This window comes from Cervus elaphus, chromosome 22 (genome assembly GCF_910594005.1).
Source record: "Cervus elaphus chromosome 22, mCerEla1.1, whole genome shotgun sequence".
Lineage (NCBI taxonomy): Eukaryota > Metazoa > Chordata > Mammalia > Artiodactyla > Cervidae > Cervus > Cervus elaphus.
The window spans coordinates 34382013-34405336 of NC_057836.1; the positions used below are offsets into that span (position 1 = coordinate 34382013).

General features: G+C 36.5%; 3 protein-coding genes across 12 annotated transcripts in view; 1 reads left to right on the plus strand and 2 right to left on the minus strand.

Moving 5' to 3' along the window:
• DNAI7 (dynein axonemal intermediate chain 7) overlaps positions 1 to 10121 on the minus strand; it is a 74631-nt gene extending 64510 nt beyond the window's left edge. The window contains exons 1-2 of one of the 3 annotated variants that reach the window (XM_043882663.1): positions 9915 to 10121; positions 6419 to 6436 (exon numbers count right to left, since the gene is read on the minus strand). In XM_043882663.1, coding sequence (XP_043738598.1) covers positions 6419 to 6436; positions 9915 to 9917 — 21 coding nt within the window. In that variant the 5' untranslated portion in view covers positions 9918 to 10121. Of the gene's footprint in view, positions 1 to 6418; positions 6437 to 9389; positions 9493 to 9914 lie in introns of those variants that run through there. The other 2 variants (XM_043882661.1, XM_043882664.1) reach the window with 2 other exon arrangements.
• On the plus strand, positions 10079 to 16956 carry ETFRF1 (electron transfer flavoprotein regulatory factor 1). 6 transcript variants are annotated; one of them, XM_043882674.1, is made up of 6 exons: positions 10136 to 10264; positions 10352 to 10507; positions 10629 to 10842; positions 12132 to 12235; positions 15875 to 15963; positions 16042 to 16956. In XM_043882674.1, exons 5-6 carry the CDS (start codon positions 15913 to 15915, stop codon positions 16261 to 16263), a joined length of 273 nt encoding a protein of 90 aa, XP_043738609.1. In that variant the 5' UTR covers positions 10136 to 10264; positions 10352 to 10507; positions 10629 to 10842; positions 12132 to 12235; positions 15875 to 15912; the 3' UTR covers positions 16264 to 16956. The 6 variants fall into 6 exon arrangements, with proteins under 6 accessions (XP_043738606.1, XP_043738605.1, XP_043738604.1 ...); XM_043882675.1 differs by lacking the exon at positions 12132 to 12235 and having other exon boundaries at positions 10135 to 10264; XM_043882673.1 differs by lacking the exon at positions 10629 to 10842.
• A 343-nt stretch (positions 16957 to 17299) lies between these two features.
• Positions 17300 to 23324, minus strand: part of KRAS (KRAS proto-oncogene, GTPase) — a 44277-nt gene continuing 38252 nt past the window's right edge. For 2 of the 3 annotated variants that reach the window (XM_043882668.1, XM_043882666.1), the window contains exon 6: positions 21652 to 21782. Coding sequence is in view for 1 of the 3 variants with exons in the window: in XM_043882667.1 (XP_043738602.1) it covers positions 21666 to 21782 (117 nt within the window). In the remaining 2 variants the exon portion in view is untranslated. Of the gene's footprint in view, positions 21783 to 23324 lie in introns of all 3 variants that reach the window. The other variant, XM_043882667.1, reaches the window with a different exon arrangement.

Consider the following 23324-nt stretch of genomic DNA (forward strand, 5'->3'; position numbering starts at 1 on the left):
GCCTTTGCCTTCTCCAGGTCATCTTCCCAACATAGGTATCAAACCCAGGTCTCCCACATTGCAGGCGGATTTCAGCTGAGCCACCAGGGAAACCCCAATTAACACCTCTAGTTATTCACAGATTTCTCCCTCCCTTTTACTTCCCACTCTCTCTTTTGCTCCAATGCTGTTACCCTTTATTTCAGACTGCCTAAAGGGAATTGCCCGCTGACTCCACGTCCCCATTTTCTGGATGCTCCATTCCAATCAGGCTTTCATTTCTATTGTACCATTTAAGCCTCTCTTGTCATGGAAGCTTAAGATGGTCATGTTTTCAATGACAATGGCCAATTTTCAGCCCTCATTTTAATTGTCATCATCATTTGACAAAGTTTTCTTTCTCCATCTTGAAATATTTTCATTAGGCCATCAGGTTGATACTGATTTTGCTTTCTCCCCTCCTTAGACTTCTTTTCTGGCTTCTCCTCCTCAGATGTACTTGATCAGTAACTTTTAAAATTATTTGTTCATATCCCTAAAATAATGTTGAAAAGCTATGTACCCCTTCACACATTTTTAAGCTGACACTGAAAACTTTTAACCACAAGTTTAAGTATGTAAAAGAAAACTGTAACATCACTCTTTTAAATATTATATCCATCATTATTTAAAATATACCCAATGGATCTACACAATATAGTGATTTAATGGCCAATTTCAATTAAAAATGTGAACAAGCTTTTTTTTAAAATAAAATTTTCTAATCCTTTTTTCTTTGATTTCATATTTCCATTCCACTCACCCCACAGAATCTTACCCTAATGTGATACACTTGAAAAACTTTTGCTGATTTTCCTGTCATAAATAGGATATGGAAATGTTATAAAAATATGTATGAAAATTTCAATTTCCTTGACTCTAAGTTTCTAAGCAATATAAATTTTACTCTGGATTGAGTTAATTTTTAAATTATTTTGGTATACAATTGAATAAAGCAACATTTTATATTACAAATTTTGGTAAGTAAATATTAAAATATAAACAGTAAAATTTTACTAGATATGCATCTTTTGATGAGATGATTGGGTTTTTCCTTTTCCCTGATTAGTTCACGATCCAAGGATAAATGTTAGCTATTGATGAAGAAAATAAGGATTCAGACAGATTCTATTTTAATTTTTACAGGTACAGAAAATGAGAAATCTAGTTTATATTAAAAAGCAAATGAAATAGGTTATAGCTATATCATGCAGTTTTTCAAATTCTTTCCACAACAGATGCCAAAAATTATATTGACTTGTCAAAAAAATTACTTCTACACTAATCACTAATTTTTGTGATGATGTTCTTGTTTTTCTTAAAAGTATTACTACATATGTATATATTCCTAAACAATATAGTTTTCTTACTTTTGAATTTTACATAAATCAAATTCTATTGTATGAATACAACTGTAATTTATTAACTTACAGTCAGTAAGTATACATAACAAAAAATTACCATTGTAACCATTTTTCAGTGAGCAGGTCAGTGGCATTAAGTACATTCACATTGTTGTACAATGCTCACCACCATTCACCTCCAGAGCTTTTTCATCATCCCAAACCAAACTCTGTATCCTTCAAACATTAACTCCCTGCCATGCCTACAACCCAGCCCCTATCGATCACCATCCTACTTTCTGTATTTATGAGCTCGATTACTCTAGATATTTTCTATAAGTATAATAATACAATATTTATCCTTTTGCGTGATCTACTTCTTTATGCACAAATTGTGGTTTGCAAGATTCATCCAAGGGGGGATATAGCTGCAGCTGTGTATTTTCATTGCTGAATAGTAACTCGTTATTTATCCATTCTTCTCCTGATTGACACTGGATGGTTTCTAGTTTGTCACTATCAAGAACAGTGCTGCTATAAACCTTTGAGTGTTTAAACACACAGGAGTTTCTCTAGTGTATATACCTAGAGGTAAAACTAGTGGGTATGTGTATTTTCAATGTAGTTGAAGTTGAATTTTCCAGAGCAATTATTCCAATTTACACTCCATAATCATTATCCTGGTCAATTTGTTAAGGTCAGTATTTTGCTTCTCTGGCAGTTTTTGTTTACTTAAAATACAGATGACACTTATCAGGCTAAGGAAGTGCCCTGTAACCTATTAAGGTACAGTAATTGAATTTCTAACTCAATCTAATTTTATTAACTTAATTTCTTATATTAAACCAATTCTGTCTCCCTGAGACAAGCTGATTTGGGTCATGATTTTTTTTATCATTTTATATACTTCCAATTGAGCGTACTAATGTTTAGTCACTAAGAAATTTTGCATTTATGTTTGTGAAATGAATTTCAATTTTCCTTTCTCATACTATTCCCAGGTTACCCAGGTAACTCAAAATGAATTAGGAATGTTTCCTCTTTTTCCATGCTTTAGAATAATTTGTAACAAAATGAAATAATTAATCTTTGAATGAAGAACAAGCTATCAAAGACTTACAGACCTAGGATTTTCTTTCTGGGAAAAACTGAAGCCACTGACATAATTTCTTACATGATTATAGGACTTTCAGGTTTTCTACTTCTTCATGAAACAGTTTAAGAATTTTTTTTTTCTACTTGTCTAATTCATCTAAATTTTCTAATTTATTGGTATATAAAGCTGTTCAAATTATGACATTTATTGTTAAACTCATGTCTCTCTTTTCATTCCTAAAACAGGCATACTCTGGAGATACTGCAAGTTTGGTTCCAGACCACCACAGTAAAGTAACTATTGCAATATTGTAAGTCACAAATATTCTGGTTTCCCAGTGCATATAAGTTATGTTTACACCATACTGTAGTCTATTAAGTGCACAATTGCATTGTGTCTGATAAAAGGTATGCACCTTAACTTAAAAATACTTCATTGCTAAAAAAATGCTGACCATCATCTAAGCCTTTCAGTTCAGTCAGTCAGTTCAGTCACTCAGTCGTGTCCGACTCTTTGCAACCCAATGAACTGCAGCATGCCAGGCCTCCCTGTCCATCACCAACTCCCGGAGTCCACCCAAGTCCATATCCGTTGAGTTGGTGATGCCGTCCAACCATCTCATCCTCTGTTGTCCCTTTCTCCTCCTGCCCTCAGTCTTTGCCAGCATCAGGGTATTTTCAAATGAGTCAGCTCTTCACATCAGGTGGCCAAAGTGCTGGAGTTTCAGCTTCAACATCAGTCCTTCCAATGAACACCCAGGACTGATCTCCTCTAGGATGGACTGGTTGGAACTCCTTGAAGTCCAAGGGACTCTCAAGAGTCTTCTCCCACACCACAGTTCAAAAGCATCAATTTTTCGGCACTCAGCTTTCTTCACAGTCCAACTCTCAGATCTATACAAGGACTTTAGAACGTCTTAAATAATCCTTCCCAAACCCAAATGCTACATTACTGTTGTCATATCTTTTAATAACAGTTTTACAGAGATAAAATTTATATGCCATATATTTCACCCATTTAAAGTATACAGTTTAATGGTTTTTAGTGCATTCAGAGTTGTGCAACCACCATCATAATCAATTTTAGAACATATTCATCACTTCCCCCAAAGAAACCCCATACACATTCACAGCTCCCCCCCATTTCCTCACAACACCCCCAGATCTATGATACCACCAGTTACTTTCTCTATATTTCATGTAACTGGAATCATACAAGGTATGGTCTTCTGTAATCAGCTTTATTCATTCAGAACAACATTTTCAAGCTTCTTCCATGCTACAACATGTATCAGCATGTATCATAAAACTTCCATTTTATGGCTGAAAAATATTCCATGGTATTACAAGATGGATATACACATTTTGTTTATTTATCAACTGATGACTATTATGGGTGGTTTGTTGTCATGTATTTCAGTTTATTTTTTAAATTCACATGTCATTATTAGGATTAATGTTTTATACCTTACATATATAATCTGGTTTGCAGGTGGAAAACACAATTTTTGCTTGAGAAAATTTTTTCTATTTTGGCCTCACTGCAGTGTGACTTTTAGGATCTTAATTCTTCCCCAACCAGGGATCAAACCCAGGCCCATGATGGTGAAAGCAGAGAGTCCTAACTACTGGACTATCACGGAATTCCCTGAGAAAACATTTTTATCTCACTTTTGTTTTGAAAATTTTTGAGCTGATATAGAATTCTAAATTGTCAGTTATTTACTTTCAGTACACTGAAGACACCATTCCACTTTTTTTGGCTTCTGTTGTGGCTGTTAAGACCAGAAATTCAAGATTTAACCACTTCTACAAAAAAAAAGTTGGCTTAAAACTCAACATTCAGAAAACTAAGATCATGGCATCTGGTCCCATCACTTTATGGCAAATAGATGGGGAAACAGTGGAAACAGTGAGAGACTTTATTTTTTTGGCCTCAAAAACCACTGTAGATGGTGACTGCAGCCATGAAATTAAAAGACTCTTGCTCCTTGGAAGAAAAGTTGTGACCAACCTAGACAGCATATTCAAAAGCAGAGACATCACTTTGCCAACAAATGTCCGTCTAGTCAAGGCTATGGTTTTTCCAGTGGTCATGTATGGATGTGAGAGTTGGACTATAAAGAAAGCTGAGCGCCAAAGAATTGATGCTTTTGAAGTGTGGTGTTGGAGAAGACTCTTGAGAGTCCCTAAGACTGCTAGGAGATCCAACCAGTCCATCCTAAAGGAGATCAGTCCTGGGTGTTCATTGGTAAGGACTGATGTTGAAGCTGAAACTCCAATACTTTGGCCACCTGATGTGAAGAGCCGACTCATTTGAAAAGACCCTGATGCTGGGAAAGACTGAGGGCAAGAGGAGAAGGGGACGACAGAGGATGAGATGGTGGCAGAGGATGGCATCACCGACTCAACGGACATGGGTTTGGGTGGACTCCGGGAGCTGGTGATGGACAGGGAGGCCTGGCATACTGCAGTTCATGGAGTCACAAAGAGTCGGACACGACTGAGCGACTGAACTGAACTGAAGATATATCTCAATTTCAGTCATGTTAAAATGTACAATGTAAAAAGATGAGTATCCTAGAATTAATAAAATATGATATCATTAAGTAAAAATGTTTCAGATTTAAAACAATGCCTCTAAGATTTCACTATCTAAAGCCAAAAATGAAATGTCCACACAAACTAATAAACTACTGTAGACCCACATATAAATGATTGCAGTCCACCAGAATACTCCCCATAAGAATGTGCTTTATAAATGTTGCTCAGTTATATCCACAATCCCTAACACAGTATCAGGTTGGTAGTGGGTTCAAGTGACTGAGAAAAGCAAACACCGATGGCAAGCAACAGAATTTTTTGAAAAAATGTTTAACTGTATAAATATCAAAGACACATTTATATAATCATGTCTTCTTAAATGGGGTATTATAGATTTATTCCACAAATATTCGTGAATTTCTACTATGTGCCAGACTAAACACTACGGATCCAAAAATAAATAAAACATGTTCTTGACCTTGAGCAGCCCACAATGAAAAATTACTACAATAAAATGATAGGTGTTATAATTGAGTTATGTACTAATTCATGAGCTATCAGAACGTAGTACCATTGATTTCATAAGAGAAGATGATAGGAAATTAACAGAGTGGTGACTCTTCAGATGTGACTTAAATCTGGCATTCCAAATCGAAATCCCGTTGAGACCAGAGAGGCAAATAATGAAAGAGATTTGGTCATAGTCTGGACCACAACCAAAGGGGAAGCATTTCCAAAAAGGTATAGCTGCCACTTGTCTAGCCAACTGTTCCCTTATGGGACTGTAGGCCCAGTGTCATCAGGTTGCCAATTTTTTAAGAACAGAAATCACATTTTTGCATGATAACACTTTGGCAGCTGATTAAAAAAAGAACTTTTAGGTTAAATGAATTATGTCTATGTTTGCCAGTAAGAGACTATAATCTCTGCTTTAAAGTATAAATCTACTCAGTGAAGAGCGAAAAAGTTACTTGAGACATCCTCTAAGGAACTGAAATTTTAACAAAGCACAGAAAAATTCAGTACATGTTATCATGCAACCCATTTAGAAACATATTATCTTAGGGTTCACTTTTAAGTCACAGAAGGTTTTGGACCCAAATTTTTATGGGTTTATCTGAAATGAAGAAAAAGCTTCTTAATCCAAAATTTTCTAGAGCACAAATAATAAAATACTTAAAATCTAGACACAAGTAAAAATTAAAGGCTATCTTAAAAAAGTCTTTGTGAAATTAGAACCATTTTTTTACATCAAATTTGAAATATGTCCTGTTATTGTAAAGGATTATTCAATTATTTAAATAGCATTAATGTCTAAAAACTAAGCTTAGTAAACTCTATAAACTATAATATAACTACCAGAAAATGCTTTAAAAATTAGATTTTTAAAACTATTTTGAGAAATAATTTCTACCTACCTTTTTTGCTTTGGGAGCCTAAAAGTTGGAAAAACAAAAGAATTGATAAATTAAAAAAATAATTCATACATTTTAAACAAAAATATCATAATTACCTAACATGGTAAAATTAAGAGAAGCTAGGTAAAAAAGACAAAGGAACTTTCTGCACCCTCTTTGCAAATTCTCTTTAAATCTAAAATTATCTCAAAAGGTTTTTTTAGAAAAGAATTCAGACAGAACTACAACAAGTCTAGAAAATACTATGATAGTTCACCCACTGAAGCATGTTTTGTAAGTAAATTTTACACTTTCTTATGACAATCAGTGATCCGTGTTTAATGAAATATCTGATTATGAAACAGAATACCAGTCAAGAAGGCACTGATTTAAAGGGTTCTAAAGAACACGAAATCATTGACTAAGTATTTGTATTAATGTCAAGCCTAAAAGTATGGGAATGATTTTCATATCACAGAGAAATAGTCTATCAAGTTAGATTGCTGATTTTATAGAAAACGAATCAGTAATTTAAAGCCGGTAAAGCTATAACAAAGTGATTCTATTCAGCAATGAGTCCTAAAGCAGAGGTATGCTTTTTTAGATCTTAGAAAGTAAAGCATTTCAATAAATATTTACAAGTATTTTTTAATAACACTACTTGTAATTTCCAGATTTGGCCCTTTTGTTCACTAGATTTCTGGTAAGGAATTTGTAAGATGATCCACTTTCCACACTTGAAGACTAGTACAAGAGAAGTTATTGGTTCAAGCCATAACGTTATCACTATATACAATATAAATGTTAAAACTGACATCAAGCAGTAGATTATATGTTCGTGCATATATCCCACTAATTCATTCAACAGGTACTTCTTAATGATTTACACACAAAGTTCTCTGAGATACTAGAGATGACATAAATAAGAATGATGGTGACTCGACTCTCACAACTTTTACAAAGGTGTTTTATTTTTACCATACTTGCTATCATTAATAGTTAACATACTTCCATCTTGAAATAACTTCTATACAGCAGAATATGTAAACAGCAATGGCCCTGTTCCCAAGCAGCCACATTTTAAAGGTGGGCAAACTGTCATCTCTCATTAGGGCTTTTAATGTGAGGCAGGTTTGGGATACGTACATACACTCAAGTGGAAGTGAAAGTCGCTCAGTCGTGTCCGACTCTTTGCAACCCCATGGACTATACAGTCCATAGAATTCTCCAGACCAGGATACTGGAGAGGGTAACCTTTCTCTTCTCCAGGGGATGTTCCCAACCCAGGGATCGAACCCAGGTTTCCCACATTGCAGGCAGACTTTTTACTAGCTGAGCCACAAGGGAAGTCCAAGAATACTGGAGTGGGCAGCCTATCCCTTCTCCAGTGGATTTTCCCAACCCAGGAATCGAACCAGGGTCTCCTGCATTGCAGGCAGATTCTTTACCAACTGAGCTTTCAGGGAAGTCACATATATTCATTCTTCCTGCAAATCATAAGAGCATCAGGTAGTACAGTAGTTCTCAGAGAGCATAAGCATCACCTGGGATGCCTGTTAAAAATGTATATTCCTGGGCTAAAAGTGTACACACTCACTTCTCTCTTCCCATTGTAATTCAGTTCATGGTATGGGTTGAATTGCATCCCCTCAAAATTCATACATTAAAGCCTGATCTCCCAGTGTCTCCAAGTGTTTCCTTGTTTGGAAAGAGGGTCCTTGATGATGTAATTAAATTAAGATAAGGTCATACCGGAATTGGGTGAACCTCTGATTCAATAAGACTGGAAACCTTGTAAAAAGGGGGAAATGTGGACACACACACACACACACTCAGAGAACACCAAAGAATGGGATAATGCTGCCACAAGACAAAAAGTAGCAGAATCTAGCACCTGCAGGGTGAGAATAGCCTTGACAACACCTTAATCTGAGACTTCTAGACTCTGAAACTATGAAACAATAAATCTCTATTGGTGAAGCCAGTTAGTTTGTGGTATGTTGTTACTTGGCAGTCCTAGGAAACATACTTAGATCTGGAGTCCAGCCTGTTCCTGGAATCTGCATTTGAACTGGTATTCAAGGCTTGCGTGCGTGCTAAGCTGCTTCAGTAGTGTCCAGCTCTTGTAACCCTGTGGACTGTAACCTGCCAGACCTCTCTGTCTATGGGATTCTCCAGGCAGGAATACTGGAGTGGGTTGCCATGCCCTCCTCCAGGGAATATTCCCCACCCAGGATAGGAACCTGCAGTTCTTATGTCTCCTGCACTGGCAGGCAAGTTCTTCATCACTAGAGCCACCTGGCAAGTCCATTCCAAGTTTATTAGAGGCCAATTTTCCAGAAACCACATTTTGAGAAAGACTGCCAGAGGGATCTAAAAACAAGAAACTTGTGTACTGGTTGGAAAATAATAAATAGGTGCCTATTGTTCCCTTAAGTTATCAGCAGCTTTAAGTCAGTTTAAAATCCATTTACTTTCTGTTCTCCCTGACATAAACGCACTCCACACCCTATTTCTTCTCATCACGTCTGGTAAATTCATAATCATACTTTAAAACACAGCTTGAAAAGCACTGGTCTGCTCTTCCCGTCCCCCTTTCCTCTCCCGCCCTAATTTTAACATTGCCATCTTTGTGTTACTCCAATGTAGTCACTTCAATGATTACAGTTATAAAACTGTATTGTAATTAATTTGCTAAGTCTCTCTTTCATACCAGGGAGAAACTGTAATGATCACCTTTGTGTACTTCGTTTCAGTCTAGTGCCAAGCACAAAGGATATGCTCCATATTTTCCCTTAATTAGTGAATTAAATAATTAACTAATTACGCTTTCCACTTCCATCTAGTTTTAATCACTGAAGAAGATGGAAATCACGTTTAAGAAAATGGGAGAGGAGAACATGTTATTGCTACATGTTGGTCTGTGTTCCTGGAGAAGACATGATAGATGAAGAGTGCAGAAAAACAAAACAAGAAGCTTTATCATACTTACACACCAGGCAGGTTGCATACTCCGAATCACAAAACAATTCAAATTTCCACAAAAGACCACAGAAAATAACTTTTCAAAGCAGAGTAAACTGCAGCAGCTTTCAATTAATTGCTGAGGAGGCAAGAAAAAAAAACAAAAAACCCAAAAAACAAAAAACTATGCATTTCCACCAAACTGCAATTTAAAAAAAAAAAGCAATTTCACAGGAATGTCTATCACTACTAGAAGTAACTAAATTGAGACGAATATATATTTGAATTTAGCAGCAGCTGGAGATTAAAACACCATCTGATCTGATTAAAACAACACAAACTGGCCATTCCCCGTTTGCAGAAACCGGTCTGGACTCTCTCTCCGGTCCGTCAGACCCCGAATGGAAGGCCATACTTCAGGAGAGATCCATCCCCCCTAAGGATATGGGGTCTTTCCTAATAAAATACGACAGGCTCTTGCCACATCATTTAACACGGCGCAGGAGCGTCAATGATCGCCCCTTGACCCTGCTCCCCTACGTTCGCTGCTCACCATGCTGAAGCATGCACGACCGCTGTAGTCGGCCAAGTGTGATCTCTGGGTTGTGTGGACCAACGCTGCCGCGTTGTCAGGACGACAAGCCCCACCCACTGGCGCCCCAGGGCCGCGGCGGAGATCGCCGCGTCTGGGTTCGCGCAGTCGCGCTGGGGTTCTTCCGGACGGCGCCCTACCCACTTCCCTGACAGGTTGCTCCGCCCCGCTACAGCCTGCCGCCCGCCTCGGTAGACAGCCTCCGGCGTCGGGGCCGAGGGTTGCGTTTACGGCTGCGGCGTGCCGGAAAGTGCGTGAGTGCCGCGCCGGGGCGTCTTATTTTGTTTTCCAGATGCTTGAGTCTGGAGGCGGTATGCTCTGGGCGAAGACCAGCAGGTGTAGGAAAAGGGCTTGTGTGCGTCTTCCAACGTTGACAGTCCCTCTCCCTGTTTCCCTAGATTTGCTGGGGCGAATCTTTCTTTGCGGATTTCGAGAAGGAAGGGGGCCGCCGGCTACGCGACTGGGTCAAGTGACTGACACCGGGTCGGCTTCCTGGGCCGCCACCGCTTAGACCAGCGGGGGCCCGGGCTCGATTGGCAGTTTAGAAAAAAAAGGTAAATAAATTGGCTCCCAGAGGGTTATTTTAAAATGACCTTCAGATTCTTCTCCCTGCACCTGGTTGTTTATTTCCTGAGACATCAAGGTATATGCTGTTTTTTGTGTTTGTTTTTCAAGAGGAGCTCTAAACAAGAACTGGAAATAATTTGAAGTAGTTCCTGGGGAACGTATACCTTACTGGTGGAGGTCTCAGAGACCCAGCAAGACGCGCTAAATTCTGTGCCCAGAGTCAAGGTCACAGTATACTAACCGGTAGCACGACCCTTCGAATGTCGGTCTACCAACATGAAGAAACTCTGGCAGCTTAGACCAACAGGAAAACCAGAAGAAAGTAAGAGACTGAGAAGTTAACCTTCCAAAGCGTATCTGAATTCCGTATGAATTTAGATCTAAACCCCGTTTAGGCTTAAACCCCATTTTAGCCTGACAAGACATGAAATGCTTTAAAATTCTAGCCACCATTTCTCATCTCTGATTGTAATTTTATAATGCGCTCTCTCTTGCGATTTCATTGACTAAAGGTATTATTAAATAAGTATTTCTGACTCAGCTAGTCTTTGTAGGTTAAAGTGTTATTCTTCCCACAGAAATCCAGATTGTGTCATACCTATGACATTTCACCTTCACATCCCTGGTAGCAAGATTAAAAACGTCTTAATGTCGACTTTGATATAGAGTTCCAAAGCTGGTATGGAACTAAGCTTTTAAGTTTTTCAGTCAAACTACTAATGTTTATGATTACAGAACTTCAGTCAGCTCTGATGGGAGTAAGGAAGTGTGAATGGTAATCACAAATAATTTTGATATTGTGGGATTTCAGGGGAGAGACTTGCTCAAGTTCTCCTTCCACCAAATTCCTCCCCAGGGAGGAGGATTTGCTATGGATGTGTTAGAACATGCTGGACTGTGTTCTAGGGGACTGCTCTGCTATGAGATTATACCAATGGGCTTATTTAGTTCTGTACTAGTCTTACAACCTGCAAGAATAAGAAGGCCCATTTCCTCTGTTCACTTTTACCTCCAGACAGGTGCAGTTCCTAGCCCCTCTGAACATACATGACCATCTTCTTTCAACTCACTTTTATAATCTGGCTTCTAGGTAGGCCTCGACCAAGCAGAATACCAGCTTTGGGGGCAAAATCTCTTGCCACCTGCCTCTCAGATTACCTATCCTTTGATGCTGGCAAGTGTGTTGGGATAAATTTTAGTGTGAAGCTTTTTAGGCTTAACTACTTTGGGGAAATGTGCTCCATCTGTTTGAGTCAAATCTGAACTTCATGGGGAAGAGTGATCAGTAACAGCTTTGGGCACCATGATGTTGCTGTTTAGTCACTAAGTCATGTCTTACTCTTTTGTAACCCCATGGACTGTAGGCCCCCAGGCTCCTTTGTCCCTGGGATTTCCCAGATGAGAATACTGGAGTTGGTTACCATTGCCTTCTCGCTTAACCCGTTACTGGAGTTGGTTAAGTCTTGGCCCACAAGTCATTGGGAAAGAGCTATCAATGTGGATTGTATGCCCACCCCCATCCAGGTTTCTTAGAATGATAGGGAACTTCTCACAGCCCCTAACTCTCATTTGGCTTTTTATAAAAACAGTAACTTCCATGACTTTATGCAGGGTTAAGGAGCAGCTCCAGGTCCCTGCTGCATTTAAACTGTTCACCAGTTCACCCAAGGAAACCTGTTTCTCCTAAAGGCTAAAGTACACTTAAATGCCTGAAGGTCAGTATGCAGTAATAAAACATTTCCTTAACTCATAAAAGTTAATATATCAAGGAATGGGACAAATTTATCTTGGTCACAGCAGCTACTTTTTTGCTGGGAAGGTCCTTTTTTAAGCATAATTTGTTTAAAAAACATAACAGCTAAAGATGATTTAAGCCACATTTCTAAAAACTTTTATAAAATGTGAATTAAATAGAGCTATGCTGTTTGCCAGGAATTAAACAGGCTGTAATTTCTGATTTGAAATTACATCTAATGTAGATTTTTTTTCTAATGTAGATTTAATTTACAGTTGTTTTAAAAGCACAAGGTTCTTAAGTGTCATTTTCAGTAAGATTAAAACACCCAAAAAATGGCTCTCAGAAAAAATGTTTTAAAAATGGAATTAGGTGTTGCTGTACCGGATTAAATAGACCCATCTAATTTCACTCCTGAAAGCACTAAATCCTCAGTAAACGATTTTAAAAATAAATTAGACTAATAGAGGAGGAGATGACAACAGTAAAGCTTTGGAAGCTGCAAGACAGATGACTGTCACCTAGCACACTTGAAAAGCCCAATTTATACTGCATAATTCTCAAAAAGGCCTTGGAACAGGGCCATTGGAGCTAGAAATGAAGAATGAAGTAAATCAGGATGAAGTGAAAGCTATTTGAGAAACATCTCTGAATCTCTGCACGCCTCTCTCTCAGAAGACTAGAGCTTTATTTCTGAACAGAATCAGTCATCTATGGTGTGGGGGTGTCCTCAGGCTGGGAGCAGATTAGGTGCATTTGAGTATACATGATGCTGAATGCAAGGCCCTGTGTCGTTTTCTAATGTAGTAAATCCTCATTAGATTGGAAGACTCTTATCTGGGGAATCTGACCAGCCCAGGAGGCACAGACTAAGATAACATCAGAGGTTCCCCAGTAAAGGGCCCAATTAGATCACCCTCAGTGAAGCCCCAAAGTCTCTAAGCTGCAACCTCTAAGCAGATCTTCTAAAGGGTTTGTTTTTTTGTTTTTGTTTTGTTTTGTTTTGGAAAAGGATTACCATTTATGCAGGAAAGTTCAAGTGGTAACAGACAAAAGCAGAAAAATAGCACTTTGGAGGAAAACAAGAGTTAATATTAATGAACTCATGTTCTGATACACTGTATACTTGTCACTGTGAACTCATAAATCACTAGTAAATAGGGGATGCAGACTATTATTAACATGTAAACAGTGTTGGCTCCTATATATATTTTTCCTTAAGAAAGAAAAGCCACAGAAGCAGATCATAAACTTCAGCAAGAAAAGGTCTTCACTTAGTTGCTGGCAGCAGAAGCCTTTCAAGTGTATTTGTAAAAAAAAAAAAAATTAAGTGCTTACCCCTAGGGCTTCCTCCCCAGAGAAGTATGCAACTGTTGACATGGTTACAGGTTGAATCCCCTACTGATCAGCCTTGTGGTTTAATGTCTACTTCCACATCCACTTCAGTATCTCCCAGCCCTACTCTTAGCATTCTGCCAGCACGTCTACACTACTTTTAAACAGTTTTACTAACGTATAATTGACATACAAATGCTACACTTAAGTATAAATACAATCTGATAAATTTGACTCATGCCTACACCTATGAAACCTCACCAGAATCATGATGATAAAACCATCACCCCCAGGGATTTCCTCCTGTCTCCTGTGATCCCTTCCTGGTCTCCAGCCCTCTACTCCTATTCATAAACTTCATCTATCTCTGTGGTATCCTCCAGCAATGCTGAGAGCAATCTGATTGGCTCAGATCAGTTCTCCAGGTACCAATTTAAGTTTTTTTTAATTGGTGCTCTGTTTACAACTGCAGAGGATTTGAGTGGTATGCCTCAAACCTCTTTTCCCCCCATAAGCTCTGTTACTTTTAATGTTTTTGCAAGATGAAAGGTTTTTCTGGATGACATATACTTATGTCTCACAGTACCTCCCACAAAATGCTAACTTCAAAGGCAAAAAAGTAACTGTGGAGAGCCCTGACAAACACCACCTTAACCAAGTGATCAAAACTAACCTCAGCCATAATGGAACAGACTGGAATTGTGTCCACATAATAGAATGCAATGAAATAAAGCATGTCTAATGTTTCTACCCAAACTATGTAAGCTGAATCTAGCCATAAATTAACATCAAAACAAGACATATTTCTACAAAATTAATGGCCTGTGATCCTCACAGGTGTCAAGCTTATGAAAAGGAAATTCAAAGGAATTTTTTCAGATTGAAGACTAGAGACATGGAAATTAATTGCAATGTGTAATCAGTGTAGACTGGATTCTTTTGCTATAAAGGGCAAAACTCAGGTTTGTGGATTCAACCCTGAGTAGTAATATAGTAGTAGTATAGTAGCAATATAGCAGTGCTTGTTAATTTCCTGATTCTGATGGTGGTTTTGTGCTGTAAGAAAACGTCCTTGTTCATAGAAAGTACCTCAAACTGTTGTCCAGTATGGTAGCAACTAAGCCATTGGTACTTACAAACATGTCTGGCATAACACTTCTTGAAATATTTTGGATAAAAATGATACATTATTAAAATAATTTCAGCTGTTTTATTTTTAATAAGGACTATAAAAAAAAGTAAAATTACATGGGTGACTTGCGCTGTATTTCTTTTGGATGGCACTGCAAAGTATTCAGGCTGATTGGGTATCATGTTAGCAACTTATCCTCAAATAATTCAGGGAAAAAAGAAGTTATTAGTACTGAGTTGCAGCTTTTCTGATTGAACGAAATTATTTTAAAATAAAAATTATGTTAATGAGGGATATAAAAAGGTATGTTATTTTAGATTAATGGGCAAATGGGCATTACGAAATTTTAAGGTTATAAATGGCATTGACATTCATTTGGGGCCTATCACAAAGTAAATGTTTATACTGTAGGAATTTTAGGAGTTAACCCCCACAACCATCACAAGTATTGGGGATTATTTCTTATGTTTAGGCTGTGATGGTGCCTTTAAGGAGCTGCCTCTCACGAGCAGCACGAAGTCCACATAAAGATTAAGCTCATCTGTCCCCCTGGATGTTGCCTGCTCCTCACGTACCGCCTGTCTGGGTTGTTCACGTCGTCTCTTCATCACTGGTCTTATTGCCCATTTGCCGTTAGCTGTGAACCTGCTTGACTCACACCTATCTGTCCTCCCCTTTAGCCTTTCTTAGGAGGGCACCCTTGATTTTATCAGGCCTCTTCCCAATGTCCTGCAAACAGTTCAAGCCTTGTCTGACAAGAAAAGAGGCTCAGAAAGATTAAGTAACCTGTACAACACTATGCAGCTGGGATTCCAAATCTAGTTCTAATTCATTCCACTCTATAAAAGGAGGTCCACCTGCTTATCTGTCTCTGACAATCTACTTTCTCTAATTGTTCTGTTTCCTTCATAGAACTTACCACAATTCATAATGATCTTTTATGTCCCTCAGGAGATGCTAATTCTGTGATAGCAGCTATCTTACCTGACGTGTTCACAGCTGCATCTCACTGCCTGGAACATAAAAGTGCACAATCAACTTTTACCAAATGGCAAAAAAAAAAAAAAGGGGGGGGGTACCAGTTTACCAGTGTGTAAAATCTTCTTCAAGACTACAATGCAGTTATTTGTAAAAATTTTTCTTTTTCTTTAGGTATATTACAATATAAAAGTGGATATTTTCCATGATAAATGAAAATGGCCAATTCTTTAAGAGGAGAAGTATTGAATCTTTATAAGAATGTAAGTAAGTACGTTGCCAGTTTTGTAAATTTTATATGACATAGATAATTTAGAAATATATAATCTTTCTTTTTTAAGCTGCTGTATCTTGGACGAGACTATCCAAAGGGAGCAGACTATTTCAAAAGGCGTCTGAAGAATGTTTTCCTTAAAAACAAAGATGTGAAGGACCCAGAGAAGATCAAAGAACTTATTGAACGGGGCAAATTTGTAATGAAAGAACTAGAAGCATTATACTTCCTTAGGAAATATAGAGCTATGAAACAACGCTATTATTCAGACACCAACAAAACTAAATGATCAGTATTTCTATAATTTGACTGAGATCAGTGCCAGCTGCTTATGTACCAGCTAGGACAAAAATAACTTTAAAGTGTCAAGATATATACTGTGTTCAAAATACCTGAGCCGCCTTACTGAACTGAAACAGGTTTCAACTTCTATTGCTTTATCAGCAACCTTTATGCTCAATGTTTATATAACAATTAACTAATGTTAAATGTCAATTTTATAGTAATTTAGCTATATAATGGTGCCAACTACTTATTAAAAATTGATGAGCACCCAACTTTGAATGGAAATATAATGTACTTAAGTTTTGTTGAAAAATTCGCCAATTATTCTTAGCCCATTTCTGCATTTTACTGAAAAGAGAATGCCATTTAATGTACACTTAAGCAGAATAATTTCTTGCAAGTTTATTTCCTTAACTTTTAAAGGAGCTCATTTTTTACCCCATTTGAAACGTTAACAGCACATATCCAATGTTCACTGCAAAAGTAGCAGCATCTGGTGATGATTTAAGTGCAGTTAGTAGAAATAATATGTATAGAGTTAAGAACTTGAAACAGCCTACCAGTGACTGGCATTACATAATATACCTATTTAATTATTTCCAGTATTAATTTTGCAGTTGGATGCCTTTGGGCCTTAAATCACCTGTTGTATATTAATTACCTTCTTCAATAAAATGTAATGATTTATGTTATTCTATTCTTCTGTCATAAAGGCAGATTTGGTTTGCATCCAATTCTAAATGAGTTAATATGACATAGGACCTAAACATAACATGGTTTTAAGCAAACACTTAAACCTTTACACAATGTTCACAAATAAAAAACATCTAGCTTATAAGATGAAGAAAAGATTTACTAATATACTATAGCATCTGTTGCTTATCAACTATCCTGTATCATTTGTGGGGCTAATGTTTCAAATCTCCCTGGCAATCCAGTGGTTAGGAGCTGGCACTTTCACTGCTGTGGACCCAGGTCACGGTCACGGAACTAAGATCCTACAAGTCGTGCAGCACAGCCAAAAAAAAAAAAGTACAAACTATGATAGTCACCATAACTATTTTTATTACATTACAATAATTAGGAGCAGTACAGTTCATGACAAAAATATTACAAATTTCAGATCACTTCACAGCACATACTCCTATAAACATTTAAAAGTTAATTTTAATTAAAAGAGTGGTCATTTTTAAATTTAATGTTTGATATGACCAACATTCCTAGGTCAGCGCAACCAAACGATGGAAAACAACTGGATCACACTGCATATGTCCCACAAAAAGAAAGCACAATGTACAAAATGTGCATGTTCAGTTTACACTATACAAAAATAGTTAAAATACATTCCAGGTAAACATGTTACATTAAGAAATAGTACTAGTAAGAAATTGGCACTCAAAGGAAAACTGCAAAAGTATTTTCAACATGAAAACACAAGACAGTGGAATTGGAAACTTCTGAATAAAACATTACATAACCCATTTAGCTCTATAGGGAAGGGGACCGTCTATAATTGACATTTCTGCAGGTAATAACTTTTTTTTTCCATAAATTCATCTAAAATTGCCTATTATCATCCCAAACAGGCACTTAAAACTATTAAAACAAGTATTACTAGTTATGACTCATCTTTAGGAACTGATGTGAATATATCTCTAGAAAGAAAGAAATTTCATTTCTGAAGGAATTTACAGCTACCAGTTATATGCTGTTGAATTTCTCAATGCAGATTTCATGCTACCCAATATCAACAACAAAGTTATTAAATATAAATTCAGCTTTAAAGTTACTAATGGGTTGTTAAAAATCATTAATACAAAATAATAAATTATTACTTTTTTGACAGATGGAAAGGGCAGGTAGTTTTTACTGCCTACAAAGAAACCTAAATGTGTATATGTTTAGGAAAAATGGTTAGGAAAAAAAAAAAATCACTGGAATACAAATGAGATGAACTTGTGCAAACTGCAACTTAACATGCCTCACAAAGTTTCCATATATTTTAGGACAAAATTGTGCAATGGTGGCCAAGATTTTGATAACCTATAAAAGTTAGGTTCTAATTCCTATGCAGTGTGACTCAGTTAAAATAGAGCCTAGAATTCCTAAGTGGAGATAACTCACTCAAATTTTACTACATACTTCTGCTACATTCTTCCACAAACGTTAATGTCTAAAACTATGTAATTTAGCAGTTTTTTTCAACTTCAACAAGGATTTTTATCTTTAAGGCTGTAATTAGATAACATTTATGTTATTTCTAGGATTATCTCTCCCCTTTTAAAATCTCTACAAAAACAAACATTTTATTAAACCATTCAAAATTCACATAATAAAGGATAATTACCACTGCCATAAAAAAGTTGCCCAGCTACATCAAAAATTCAAGAGTCCTAAAAATCACCTCAGTTATACACTGCAATTCCTGAAGTATGGCCATTTCTTTCTCTTGTTTAGAAACAAGAGGAGGTACTAAAACAAGTCTTAACTCCCTACGTAATGTTCCAAAAGCCTGTAGTTTAATATAGCATCTCAGAAACCATGTTGATTTTTACATAGAAGTTTCCTTTTCTGGGAATTAGCTCAGGCATCTGTTTATTTTTACCCAGAAGAAACAACTGTTTTAGAATTTAATATTTAATTTTTAACATCTATTATAATTACTTATACAAAGAGACCACACTACACGCAGGGGGATTTTAACATTATCTGACATACAACTTAATTTGTACTATAACTGTCTCAACAGAATCACATAATTATGCCAAATTAAAAAAAAATCAGATTTACTCCTCTAAAACACTGAAGTAAACTGATTTAATTAAAAAAGAGCTTGACTAAACAGCTAAACTGGAATAAGAGCAAAACAGTTATTTTAGAACTGGAAGAAACTATGCTTAGAGACCAGATCATTTTTTTGCAGGATTACAATATGCATTATGTTGTATCTGGGTCACAAGTCAGATGCCTCTCTGAGATACAGACCCTCTAGAAATAAACACTACTTAAGGACAGGCCTTATGTCCCATGTTTGGGTACTCTAATACCCCAGCGCCTTGGGGAGTGCCTGGCATCTAGTAGGCACTCAAATATTTGCTGAATAAACGACTTCTGCTAAAGAGTAAGACATGAATTAAATTTTAAAGTATCTTTCATGGTAAGATTTTAGTTTTTAAAACAACGGAATGTATCACTATTAGCAGGGCTAGTCCTAGTAAATTACATAAGGAATTCTCTCAGCACTACTTTTATTAAATTCTCCTTCCACGGGACAGGGTTCTAACTATTCAGTGCAGGTATGAAAACTCCTACTTTGTCACTGACGGACCAGGCAGCAAAGAGATGATGTTCAGAGGATCAATATTAAATTGTTACAGCCACAACCTGAAAATTAGCTATTAGGTCAAATCCCATTATAGTATCTATCAGATTATGTTGAGCCTGAGGAATTTTATGATATAGGACATTTTGATATGATTTGATGGGAGGCTATCATGGAGATATCCAAAGCAGCAATAAATCTTGAGATCAGAGAAATGTGAAATATTAAAAGAAAAAACATCAAGTCATGGGACATAGAGAAGGGTAAGGTAGGCAGGCAAGACAACACTAATATGGGAGAAGTCCTGGAAGCAGAGAACGATATTTAAAAATAAACTTCACCTCTTGCACAATTTTGCCCAAGACTGGCACTGAAGATGATAACACAGGTAAAAAGTTACAGATGGTGCTGAGACTGACAAATAGGTATATCCTTATGTAAACTGAATGTAAATCACATAGTTATAAAGCTAGATACAGCCTTTGAGATGACTTCTTTAGAAATGAAGAAATGGCTAGTAAGTGATTTGTCCAAAATCAAAGACATATAACTTAGAATCTAAGTCACCTTCCTCCTTGTCCAGTGATACTTTCACCTCAACACACTATCTCAGTTCAAATATTTTAAAATAAGTTAACATTTTAAATGCATTCAAAGAATCATTTTGTTAGCATTACTTTATCTATTGTATAAGCATTAGATATTCTTAATAATGGACCAGACTGTACTGAAGTGTTTACGAAATGTTACTTTAGCCAGCATTAAGAGAACTAGCCAATACTCAAGATTTTGAAACTTTTTCATTTCATCGTTTAAAAAAATTTAAAATCTTGCCACCCCACCCAAAATCTCATTTAAAATAATGTTTTTTTTTTTTTAAGTTCTGTTTTTTTGGGTTTTTTGTTTTAAAAAAGTGATGTTCCTGAGTAGGACTATGACATAATGAGAATGTACCTTGCTGAGCTATTCAGTCTCTCTGCAAGTCCCTGTTTTTGACCATCCAAGGCATGACAACAATGGAAGACCACAGGGATGCAGTCCACACTGTGAAACTCTCCATGTAGCTTAAAGGTTCACACAAGGCCCGGCTTTGCCACCCTGGTCTCTGTAACACCTACCAAGCTAACTGGCCCAATTAATCTTTTACATCACTACCAGCAGAATTAAAACTACTTTCAAAGATTGAAATTCAAGAAAAAGATTTATGCTAAGAAAGAGCAATCTGACACAGGGAGACTATATTTAATTCCTATGAGAATTCTTTATACATGTTAAAATTTTTTCAATTATTACAAAAATTTAAAGCATGTAAATATAGTCCCAAAATGCTTGTTCTAATCCTCATTACCTACTGGGTCTGCCTTAACAAAAAGCTATTCAGAGCATTATAGGAATTTACCTAATGTGGAAAGTAAGTGGCCTTTTAATATTATCCATTGCCTTGTATTTTTTTCCATTTTTTTTCCCTTTTTATAGAAAAAATATAGTATTTTGGGGAACGTGACCATTGACAAATAGCAGTGGAAATAAGAAAACCTTTGTGAACAGTGTAACTTTACATTCATTAAGGGTAACTGAAACTATAGGACAATGATACCTACAAGATGAAACTACAGGAAGCCCATAAATTCATGTTCTCTCAATGTTTCAGTAAAACCAATCATGAAATCTCAAATGAAGTTATAATTAGTAATTAATCCATGTATGTGACTAGATAAAATAATACAATAGGGATGATTTGAAAGCTTCATTAATTTGTTTCACACTAAAGTTCACAATTGATAAGAAAAATAGGAAGTAATCAACTGCATGCACCAAAAACCCCAAGTCAGAAATCTTGGGTGTTCAGTTTCTTTTTCACAGGCATTGCTAGTTCAAAAACCAAAACGCAGGGAATACTGGCACTTAGAGGAAAAAAGTTTCCACTGTCATTTTAAAATAAGCATTCAAGATAAAAGCTAACAGTATGGATGGAGCAGAAAGAAAATTAGATAATGCTAAAACAAATGCTAATAATTTAGTGTAATATACAAAAATTACCACTTTTACTTAAGTATGCCTTAAGAAAAAAGTACAAATTGTATTTACATAATTATACACTTTGTCTTTGACTTCTTTTTCTTCTTTTTACCATCTTTGCTCATCTTTTCTTTATGTTTTCGAATTTCTCGAACTAATGTATAGAAGGCATCGTCAACACCCTGAAACACATAACAAGTATTAAAACGTGAATATATATGTTGGTTTGAGGTATACAGAAAACAGAAAGGATGTATTACTAGTGGAAATAATTGAGAAAGAATAGGAATACTTAACATTTCTCTTTAGACATATATATATATCAGATTTTTTAGGGATTCTTAAATGTCTTCAAGGATATTTTGGTAACATTAAAGGAACACTGATTTTCACAAGAGGCAATGAAATCAATGGCAAAGAATCCTACATACACTTAGGTATTAACACATGACTTTTCCTGAGAACTTAATTTGCTACCAGTTTTTCCACACTGGCATAGCTCTGTCACCAAAATACAAATGTATTTGTGTATATGTGTGAATATGTATTTATACTTAATTATCCCTGAGTTTCTAGACATTTGATATAAGCCATGCCAATATATACTACTTTTATAATTATTCACTATATTTGAGCTCTGGTTCAATACTTACTTAAATCCATTTAGATTTAAGTAATTATTATGAAGTATACAGTATCAGAGTATATTACTTTCAGTTTTATTAAGGCATTAGTTTCACTTCACATACTTGTGAGAAGAAAATTTAAAATGACCACAAGACACACTATAATGCTTCTACTGGAGAAATGAGCCAGATCATTTAAATGGTGGTGAAGTCCGCTGATTTGGAGATGTTTTTTAATTCATTATACTTTTAATATCTGTTTAGTATATGAAGTATTCAGAAGTTTGTCATATAAAGTCAAATGCTGTTATCTTCAAAGAAATTGCCATTTGGTGATTTTGGTCATCCTGTTTTGATCAAAGCAAGGTACCCAAATCACTAATGGCTGAAAGTGATTTTGTGTCAAAATAATTTTCATCCTAATCACTCATACAAAACATGAAAAATAACACTTAAACTGGTAGTAGGACAGTTTATTTTAACCCTGCAATCCTGAATGATACGAGATCTACACCTAAGTTAATTCTTACCCTATCCCTATTAAAAGCAAATTAAACATATAAGCAAAATAAAAATTAAAGAAAAAATATGATCTCGTATTTAAAATACGTATTTTTAAATCTGTTCAACTGAAGAGTACTGTGCTGTGCTTAGTCAGTCAGTCGGGTCTTGACTCTGCAACCCCATGAACTGTAGCCCGCCAGGCTCCTCCTCTGTCACGGGGACTCTCCAGGCAAGAATACTCGAGTGGGTTGCCATACCCTCCTTCAGGGGATCTTCCTGACCTAGGCATTGAACCCAGGTCTGCGGCACTGCGGGTGGATTCTTTACCGTCTGAGCAACCAGGGAAGCCCAAGAATACTGTAGTTGGGTAGCCTATCCCTTCTCCAGGGGATCTTCCTGACCCAAGAATCTAACTGGGGTCTCCTGCATTGCAGGCGGATTCTTTACCAGTTGAGCTACCAGGGAAGCCCCAGTAACTGTCATCAAATGCCTGTTAACGTAATGATGTTTTCAAACCTAGACACTAGAGGGAGTCTCAGGAACAAACACACAACAAAGTTGTATATATCAAGCCACTTAACAACGAAAACTGAC